Source organism: Microtus ochrogaster, chromosome 7, assembly GCF_000317375.1.
Source record: "Microtus ochrogaster isolate Prairie Vole_2 chromosome 7, MicOch1.0, whole genome shotgun sequence".
In the NCBI taxonomy this organism is placed as follows: Eukaryota; Metazoa; Chordata; class Mammalia; order Rodentia; family Cricetidae; genus Microtus; species Microtus ochrogaster.
In genome coordinates, this window is record NC_022014.1 from 63,454,120 (window position 1) to 63,464,552 (window position 10,433).

Sequence of the window (10,433 nt, forward strand, 5' to 3'; positions counted from 1 at the left end):
ACAGGCTCCAAAACCACAGAGAAACCCTGCCTCGAAAAACCAAAAAGAAAGAAAGAAAGAAAGAAAGAAAGAAAGAAAGAAAGAAAGAAAGAAGGAAGGAAGGAAGGAAGGAAGGAAGGAAGGAAGGAAGGAAGGAAGGAAGGAAGAAAGAAAGAAAGAAAGAAAGAAAGAAAGAAAGAAAGAAAGAAAAAGGAAGGAAGGAAGGAAGGAAGAAAGAAAGAAAGAAAGAAAGAAAGAAAGAAAGAAAGACTACTCCTGGAGAGGATACAGGTTTGGTTCCCAGCACCCACACGGTGGCTCACAGGTACCAGGAACTCCAGTTCCAGAGGTTCCAATACCCTTTTTTGGTCTCCAAGGGCACACGCAGGTAAAACACCCATACACATAAAATAATAAATATTTTAAAATATAAAGTTGCTTTTCTTTCAAGTGTTGGATGATTAGGGGTGGTCCCTGCAGTCCCTCTTGTCCTGAGCTCATGTAAATTAATCTCATTATATAGGCCAAGCTGGCCCGGAACTCCCTATAGACCAGGCTGGCCTCAGATTCCCGAGTGCTAGGATTACAGGGCTGTGGCACCATACCCAGCTTCTCTGAGGTGGAGTAGCCCTGTCTTCCTGCCATTTGCTCCTTGTGTTCGTAGTTCTGTTTGTTCACACCAGCCATTGTAGCTCTTACCTTTTGAGATTTATTTTTTATTATATGTGTCAGGGGCCATGGGTGTGTGCATGTGAGCACTGAGGCCAGAGTCATTAGATCCTGTAGCTGAAGCCACCTGATGATGGGTGCCATGAATTTATCCCGGTTGTCTGCAGGAGCAGCACACACGTGCTAAACCATCTCTCCAGCCCTGTTCTAACTCTGGAGCCACACTTTATCAGTCAGTAGTACTTAGAACATCTACTGGATATTCTATGTCGCTAGAATAGTTCACTGTCGTCGTTGTGCTTGAAAAAGCATGGTCCAGCAGCTGGCGTACAGCAAAGGCTCCATCAGACGGATAACCAACCCTTAGTGCATCTCCAGGGCTCTTGCGTGTACATACTTCCCTGGGGTGATAAAGTAATGCAATATCAGAAGGTTAGTTTTCCTTTCTGTTGCTCTTAATTTTGTTAATTTTTGTTTTATTTTTGTGTGTGGTGTGTTGTATGTATGTGTAGTGTGGGGGACAGGTCAGTGTTAAGACCCTTCTGTGTGAACCACCTCACTGTTTGAGACAGGGCCAGTGAGCTCCTGTCTCCACTTACCCAAAGCTAGAATTACAGAGGCAGACCATCATGTTCTGCTTTTACACAATTGTTGAGGTACTGAATCCAAATCCTAAGCTTGCATGTTCCTGAATGAGCCACCTTCCGAGCCCTTTACCATTAGTTTTAAAAGATGTAATTTAGCCAGGCATGGCAGCCCAAGTCCATAATCCTCTGACCAAAGAGGTGGAGTCAGGAGGATCAGGACCAAGGCCAGCCTCCACCATAGAGTTGGTTTGGGGCCAGCCTAAGCTACATGAAATCCTGTCTCAAAAAGCCAAGAAAAAAAGTTTTTTTAAGGGGCTGGAGGAATGACTGCTCTTCCAGGGAACCCAGGCTAACGTTCCAGCACCCATATAGCAGCTCACAACCATGAGTCCTGCAGTTCTAGGGGGTCTGATGCCCTCTTCTGGCCTCAATGGACACTGTAAGCACCTGGTACACAAAGGTATATGCAGACAAAACACTCATGCATGAAACTTAAAAAAATATTTTTAAAAGAATAAAATTTTGTTTTGAAACAACCAAGAAGTTTTAAGAGGCACGTCAGTGGGGACCTCGCTGCCTGTGCTGTAGGCCCTACCCAGAATGCTTCTCCCCAGTGTCAGCTGTGGGCCAACAGTGTCCCTGTAGAGTTCTCAAGGGGCTTTTTACAGGGTCGCCCAAGGCCTTAGAATAAGATCCGTACAGTAGCAAGATTACAGTTGCAAAGTATCAAGGAAAATAATGTTACTGTGGTTGGGGCAGCAGGAAGGTTGAGACCCACTGTCGTGGACCCCTGTGCAGCTCGCACCTAGTTATCTGTGCTGAGCGGATAAAGGATTTGCAGGGAGTTGAGAATCTCAACAGCATGGAGGCATTTCTAAGTGATCGCCTAGAAAAAAAATTGAAACAATGTGACCACTGCCATCCATTAAAAAAAAATCCTCCCCGTTTACTTTTGTCACCTTGTAAGGCTGAGACAGTTCTTCAGAGCCAGCATTTAGGGCAGCACTTCAGTCCCGAGACAGTCTCCAGCAAGGGTGCTATAGGAAGAGCATTAGCGTCTACGTAATAGCCACTTGAGATGGGAAAATAAAACAAGATAAGGGGCGTGAAAAAGTGGGAACCATCCAAGTAGCAGTCCAGCCCTCACGGCTGTAGATCACTTGTCAGTCGTTAATGTCGTACTGTCCCTGTGCTGAGCTGGAGCTGAGTCAGCCATCACCCCGATGCACTGAAGCAGAATCGAATCTCTCATCTCTCCATTATAAGGGTTTCACTTGCGTCTCCATTCAAGAAAGACAGCTTTGTGGAAGGAATTCTACTCAGGTTGGCTCCAGGACAGCGTGGCTCTAGGTGAATCAGTTATTCTCAGTTGAAAACAAGAACCAATTCTTCCTGGATAGTTTCTGTCCCAGTCTGGAGACAGGAAGAGCGGGAACGCCGCAGTCTCTGGGCCGTCTTTCTATTTATAGCGCTTGCTTTGTTCCTTATGTACCATGCTGACGGGTGAATGCTCTGAATAGAACAGATGGGCTAGGCATGGTAACACGTGTTGTGATCCTAGCACCAGGAGACTACAACAGGGGACTGAAGCAAAAGGCCAGCCAGAGGCTACATAGTTGAGACCTTGTCTCATAGCTAATAAATAACAATAAAATATTCCCCTTAAAATTTTGGAATAGTGAGCTAGGAATGTTACACAGTTGATAGAACACATTCTTACCACTTAAGACACCTCAGGTTCCATCCCCGGCACCAAAAATAGAAGTGCATGGTGGGGTAGTCATGCTCTGATTTTATAAAAATGGCTTAACTGCTTTCAAATATGTGTAAGCCCAGTGCATTAACTGGAGGCCAGTGGGGTGGCACATGTCTGTAACCTGGCTTCTCGGGTTGCCGAGGTGGGAGGATAGCAAGTTTCAGGCCAGCCTGGGCAATTGAGCAAGACTCTCTTTCAAAACTGTGTGTGTGGCGTGTGTATGCATGTGTGCACATACGCGCGCGCGTGCGTGCGTGCGTGTGTGTGTGTGAGTGTGTGTGTGTGTGGTGTGTGCTTGCATGTGTGTGTGTGTGTGCGTGTCTGGAGATGTAACTCTGAAGGAGAGTGTCAGGTCCAAGGCCTTGGGCTCAGTTCTGCTGGTGCCAGGGATGCGTGTGGGTGTGAGCGTTGAGCATCTTGTCCTTGCTATCAGCAAAGATGGAGAGTGACTGACGGAGATAAAGGACGTGATGCACCTGCTGGAGCTCTGTTGTAATAGAAAACTGAACAAGATTGATGAGTTTGGTTATAACTGACTTTTTAAAACTTGTCTGTACTGTATTCAAGATCAGCTGAGGGGCTGGAGAGGTGGCTCAGTGGTCAAGAGCATTGCCTGCTCTTCCAAAGGTCCTGAGTTCAATTCCCGGCAACCAGATAGTGGCTCACAACCATCTGTAATGAGGTCAGGTGCCCTTTTCTGGCCTGCAGACATACACACAGACAGAATATTGTATACATAATAAATAAATATTTTAAAAAAATATCAGCTGAGCCTCTTAGACTCGAAAGGGGCATTTAGGGTGGTGCAGCCGTGGGAAAACAGTGCACTGCAGGCAGGTCTTCCTCATACTCTTACTGTATTGTACAGACAAGGTCCTTGCCTAAGCCTAAATTCAAGTGACCTTCCCACCCAGGCCTGCCAAGTGTCTGGGACTCTAGGTCCATGCTACTGAGCCAACTTGTTGTGTGCCATCTGTCTAGAAATCACATCCATTTCTTATTTTCAATACCTTCCGTGTACTAGTTCACCCCTGAGATATATACGTGGATTTTTCTTCTTGCCTCTTTTTGCTGATGTTTAAGAAAAAACTCCTGGATAAACTCCTGGATAGCACTAGATAGTCACCAGTGGGGGGTATATGTCCAGGAAATTTAAGGTGCGCAGACATTTTGAACAAACAGTGGAGAAGGTACTTACCCACAGTCCCCTCTGTGCCGTCCGTCTCCTTTGGGATGCAGTGAGCAGAAAGGTCACTCTGGAGGACTTCGTCTGATGTGGCTCTGGCTAAAGCAGCAGCCAGAAAGGAAGGGCAGTTACTGAAAGAGAAGCACAAGGTATCCTCAGTAAGAACTTCGACGTGAAGCTTTAGTACACCGTAACACCTGCCGTGTCTTATCCCAGAACTGCCCTTTAACATCCAACAAATGACTGAGCGCGTTAGCTGACAGTCAGATCTCCCAGGCTAGGTAGACAGGTAGTAAGCAGGGCAGCTACAAGATAAGCTTCATGAGAGGAATAACACAGTGGCTCTAGCGGTGCCTACCTAGACTGGGTGCCAGTCATGCCATACCCTTAAATATGAAAAAGACTGAGTTATGAGGAAGTGGAAGGGCGGGATGAAATACTTCAGGCTAGCGTTGCACAGACTGTAAGAGCTTGAGAGAAGTCACAGGAATTTTTGAGCAGGTAAGTGCCACCATGAGATAAGAACTAAAATATTCCCTTGTTTGCTGTGCCAAAGGAAATCAGAATGTAGCAAGAATGAAAATCCATGGAAGGGAGGAGGAGGAAGCAGGGAGGGCGGGAGTAAGAGCAATGATGGGGAGGAGGTGGGGCAGGAAGAGGAGCAGGAGGAGGGATGGGAGGAGGAAGAGTAGGAGGATGTATTTTGGAGAAAGATGCTGTAGAACTTGCTGACAGTTGTGTCGAGGTGAGTGAAGGGCCGAGACTGAGTCCTGAGTTTGTCTGAGCAGCTACGTGGGAGGACAGGAACCAGGACAAGAGGCTTGAGGACGTGGGTTAATGTCGAAAACAAGAGTTCATTTTAGCTGTTAAGCTGGAAATAGCGATGAGATATTTTATAAAGGTATAAAATGATTAACTGGATTTTAGAGAGGGGTTCAGATGTTAGGAAATTGGGAATGACAAACTCTAAAGCGACAGGAATAGAAATAGTCACACAGGAGGAATCGGAACAACTGTGTTCTCCTTTGGAGTGGGAAGGTTGCTCTGTGCCCTCCGTTTTATATGCTGTGGAAAGCAGGGCAGCGAGTATTTGCCTTGTTAGTGCCTGAGTTTTCATGTGAAGGCAACTGTAGACAAGGAGCTGTATCGTGGATCTCACTAGCATATGGAGAAACCTTGACTCCCAAGCCTGAGCCTCATGCAGTTGTGGATGCTGTGAACTCTGACCAGAAGGCCATGGCAGACTGTAGCAGTCTGCGGCAGTTTCTGCTCTCACATTGTTTTTGCATGCATGGTTCCAACCCAGGCACACTACACTAGCGCAGTGCTTTGCCGTTGAGTCCCAGCTGCAGGCCCCATGCTGTTTTAGAACCTTGTCATTTCACGTAGTTTGCTGCTGTTCCTTTACATGGGCTAAGACTTGGGAACTGTTTTTCTGTATTTTTTGGGGGGTGGGGGGAGTAGGCTCTTTGGCTATCCTGGCTTCTTGCTTTCTTCCTTTCTCCTAGATTGCTCATTCTTGGAACCCAGCAGCCATACTGTGAGGAAGCCCAAACCAGCCAACTTGGAGAAACAGCATGTCAGGGGTCACACGGATATGAGCTGAGGTCCCTGCCTCCAGCTGGCAACCACCACCAGCTGCCTGATGTGTAAGTGCACAGAGCTCCAGACAACACCAGTCTCCAGCCTGAGGCTTCAGATGTGGGACAGAGATGGGAACTTCACTGTGCCAGTCTGAAATCCTGAGCCAGAAACTATAGTATAATAAATGACTTTATTACGCCACTAGGTTTTGTCATTATTTGTTAGATAGCCACTATAACTGAAAATCCAGTATTTTAAAGCATGCTAGAAGATAGGAACCTATAGAGACTAAAAATAGCTAGGCATGGTAGCGTATAATCCCAGCACTCCAGAGGCAGAGAGTCTGTGAGTTGGTCCAGCCTCCCCACTCCCCCCAAAAGACTGAAAGATGGAGGAACTCGAAGAGGAGAGTCGAGGCAGTTGAGTGTTTGAAGAGGGGAACGGCTGCTAAGGGGACCAGTGTGGACGGGAAAGGAATATTTAATATAACAACATGTAAAGAAACCATCGCTGACTGGGCACCAAGATCATTTAATGGGAGGGAAAATGTCTCAAAAAATGGAACCGGGGGAAATTAAGCTTGATCCCCATATATAAAAGCACCAATTAAAAGTACATTGCATGGGGGCTGCTCATGCTTGTCTAGTGTGCAGAGACCCTGAATTCAAGCCCTAGCTGCTTCCTCTCTCCCCTAAAAAAGAAGAGACAATTGACAGCAAGCATTACTATGACATCGGACGCCAGGACTCTGTATACAGCTGAGTGGGCACAGAACAGTCAGCAGAAAGTTGCTGTATGGCTATGCTGTATCTTCTCCTAGAGATATATGCCTTAGAAATGAAAGCGCACATCCACACCAAGGCTTGTATGTGGTTGCGCATCTCAGCAGAAATAAAATCATCAGATACAGAGTGCAGTACCTTTTTAATATTTATTTTATGAGTAGGGGTGCTTTGCCAGCATGTAAATCCATGTACCATGTATGTGCCTGGTGCATGAAGAGGTCAGCAGGGATCATCAGGTCCCCTGGAACTGGAGTTGCAGATGGTTGTGAGTCACCATGTGGGCGCTGGGTGCTTTTAGCCATTAAAAGGAACAAAGCACTTACACATGCAACAGCATAGATGAGCCTTGGAGATCTGCTGGCAGAAGGCCACACTAAAGGGCAAGCAGTTAGTTTATGTCCAGGTAGGGTTTCCTATTTGCTGTAGGACGTGAGGGCGATCTCTGTGTGGCTAAAACCCTCACACGTCTTTTCTGGGGCGTGCATGCCTTGTGCCGGGTTCTATTCTACTGCTCAAGATCTATATGAACAGGAACCATAAGCCCCTGCCCTCCTAGTGCTTACACCAGAGGGAGGTTTCTCAATGGAATATGAAGCTAGATCAGCTCTCAAAACCTTTTCGGGCATGAGAATCGCTTATGGATCTTGTTAAAGCATTAAAGGATTGCAGGGCCCTCCCATCGAGGTTCTCAGCAGGCCTGGGTGAGGCCCGAGAATCTTCATTTCTAACCAGTCCCTGGAGAAGGTAGGCAGTGCTCAGTGACTGGAGACGTGTGAGACACTGTCAGTACGTAGTTCCTCCCGTCTGTGTTCCTGCGCTAGCGTGTATGCAGATGAAGACTCGTCTTGTTCGCCAAGATTGGGGTTTTACAGGGTGGCATGGTACGGTCAATTAAAGACGTGGGAGCTGCATTATCTTTCTAAGTGTGTGATTATGATGGTAGGCCTTAGACTCGTAAGTTGCCCAAGAAAGAATAGATGTTGTAAACCAGTGCAGTCTAAATGAACATGTAGAGTGGGTGAAAGTACTTGGGTTCAAAATCCAGGACACACGTTATGATCTGAGAGGATGCCGTGTGCACTATTACTAGGAAGGTCGGGGAGGCCAAAGACCTGGTTCAGAAACACGGAATCTCAGGGCTTACACTCCAGGCCTCGAAGGAAGATAGGTCTTCAAACTCCCTCTCTCATTCCTGTGTGTGTGTGTGTGTGTGTGTGTGTGTGTGTGTGTGTGTGTGTGTGTGTGTGTGTGTGTTCACGTGTCCAGATGCATACGGAGGGGGGGAGTGCACACACACATCTGCACGAGTGTGTTATTCTCAGGGTGACGGCCCACTTTCTTCTTGGAGTTGGGGTTGACTGGCTGGGGCTCTGCTGTCTCTGTGGCCCCAGCACTGAGATTACATGCGCACGCCAACACACCTGGGAACCAACCTCTAGTGCTCACGCTTGCAGGCACTCGCCAAGCTCTCGGCAGGTTTTTTTTTTTTTTTTTTTTTTTCCGAGACAGGGTTTCTCTGTGGCTTTGGTTCCTGTCCTGGCACTAGCTCTTGTAGACCAGGCTGGCCTCGAACTCACAGAGATCTGCCTGCCTCTGCCTCCCGAGTGCTGGGCTTAAAGGCGTGCGCCACCACTGCCCGGCATCGGCAGTTCTTTTTAAAATTGCAGGTTATGATGCTAAATGAATAATGAAATCGCTGTTGTCTGTGTTAGCAGCATTGGGCATTATCACTTGAACTTATGCCCTCTGCCCTTTTTCATTAGAAAACTTACAGCTATTCATTCATTCATTATTCATTCATCTGTCCGGAGGGGGTGGGGAGCACATGCAAGTCAGAGGACAGCCTGCAGGAACTGATTCGCTCCTTCCACTGCATGGGCTCTGGGGATGGAACCCAAGTGGTCAATTTTGGTTGCAAGCACCTGTAACCCCGAGACCAGCGGTTCAACCTGTGGGTTATGACTCCTTGTGTCGCATATCAGAATTCATAGCAGTAGCAAAATTACAGTTATGAACTAGCAACAGAAATAATGTTATGGCCGGAGCTCACCACGACAGAGGAACCTAGGGTTGCGGCACTAGGGAGGTTGAGGACCCACTGGTGCTGCTCACCTTAATTTTTATTTTGACATGAGGTTTCTTTCACGACACTGCCCAAACAGGCTCCAAACTTGAGAGCTTTCTGAGCCTGGGGTTTCAGGCCTGCACCTCACACCCAGCTGTGACTAGCCGTCTCTGCTCTGCTTTGCTCTGGGTGTGGTAGGCGAGCAGGACAGCAGAGCTGAGTAGTATTCCAGGTGTGCTAGAGGGCACTTTTCACATCTGCTGCTCCTTAGCTGTGGAACGCAGGCTCAAACGCATCGCTCCGTCATCGCTGTCTAGACGACAGGCCTCCTCTTGAGGACTCGAAGGGTCCTGCCGCCCATCTTTCAGGCAGGATCTCTCATCTAATCAGTTCTTTGTTTCTAAAGCTGTGTATTAAAATGATGCCAGAACTTCAGTGTGATCTAGCTCCCTGAGTTCCACAAGAAAATGATACATTTGGTGCAATTAAGCGATCAGTCTAGGCTCATCAAAGGTAACGACTGTGACGAGAGAACGAGGCGCACACGTTCTTCTCATTAGTGTCATCTGCGGCCCGCTTCTAGTTAAAGCTAAGGTACTTTTTTAACTTTTGTCAGACAGAATGAAAATATTTTCAGTGAAGCAGGGAGGAGGATTAGCTCACTAAAGTGAGATCTCAAACATCACCTCCGTCAGCTCAGTCTGCACGTCAGAACATGGAATCACCCGTATGAATCATTTCTTAGGGTTTTGACTAAACTGAAAGAAGCTGTTTCTGAGAAATCAGAATTGCAAATGTCTGAAGCGTAGTCACATTAGAGAATACTTGATACACCTCAAATGCAAACGTATCATTAGTGCTTGTCATTTTAAGAGAGTCACCAAGAGTGACTAACACGATAATACAGAAACTGCTTTCCTGCAGAATCTCTCGAAAATGCTTAGAAAATGTTGAAGTTTGGCGAAAATGCAGTCAGAGTAGTGAATAGCAGAAGATGGTCAGTCAGTAATGAGGCAGAGTGCAGACCTGGACATACAACTGTGCTTTGGGGCTGGAGAGATGGGTGGGCAGTTAGGAGCACTGCCTGCTCTTCAGAGGACGTGGGTTAGAGTCTTAGCACTCCCAGGCAGTTAGCAACTATCTGTGAGCCCAGTCCCAGGGACCCAGTGTCTTCTGCTGGCCTCTGTAGGCACCAGGCATGTACACAGCACACAGACAAACATGCAGACAACACACACGTTAAATAAGTAGAGAAATAGCACAGATGCTGCTGCATTGGAAGCACTGCGCTCACTGTGTGACTCCACCCCGCAGGGCTGTGGATGCTCTAGGTCTTCTAAAATCAGCTTGATCTTGTTAGGGTCCTCAGACACAATAAAATATTGCAGCTTTGCTTGTTTTACAGACACACACACACACACACAGAGAGAGAGAGAGAGAGAGAGAGAGAGAGAGAGAGAGAGAGAGAGAGAGAGAGAACTATAAGACAAATTCTTTGAAATACTTCCAAGCAGTTTAGATCCTATGCACAGAAAGAAGTGTTTTCTACACAGCGGTTTGTTACTTCCTTTTTTATCTTTAACACTGAAGTACAGACTTTACATATTCATAGACAGAAATAGTCTCTATTTTGTTTCTAAGTCGTGTATTGTATACGCTTTTTGAACAATGTTAAAAATCGTTAGAGGGAGTCGGGCGGTGGTGGCGCACGCCTTTAATCCCAGCACTCGGGGAGGCAGAGGCAGGCGGATCTCTGTGAGTTTGAGACCAGCCTGGTCTACAAGAGCTAGTTCCAGGACAGGCTCCAAAGCCACAGAGAAAC

At 47.0% G+C, this 10,433-nt stretch overlaps 2 protein-coding genes across 2 annotated transcripts in view; one reads left to right on the forward strand and one right to left on the reverse strand.

Annotated features, from left to right (window-relative positions):
• Window positions 1–5,962, forward strand: part of Trim37 (tripartite motif containing 37) — a 129,787-nt gene extending 123,825 nt beyond the window's left edge. Inside the window, exon 25 of the mRNA XM_005350477.1 lies at window positions 5,686–5,962. Within this exon, the coding sequence (XP_005350534.1) occupies window positions 5,686–5,830 (145 nt within the window). The 3' untranslated portion in view covers window positions 5,831–5,962. The remainder of the gene's footprint in view (window positions 1–5,685) is intronic.
• Window positions 1–10,433, reverse strand: part of Ppm1e (protein phosphatase, Mg2+/Mn2+ dependent 1E) — a 149,378-nt gene that overhangs the window by 21,412 nt on the left and 117,533 nt on the right. The window contains exon 2 of the mRNA XM_005350475.3: window positions 4,190–4,308. Coding sequence (XP_005350532.1) covers window positions 4,190–4,308 — 119 coding nt within the window. The remainder of the gene's footprint in view (window positions 1–4,189; window positions 4,309–10,433) is intronic.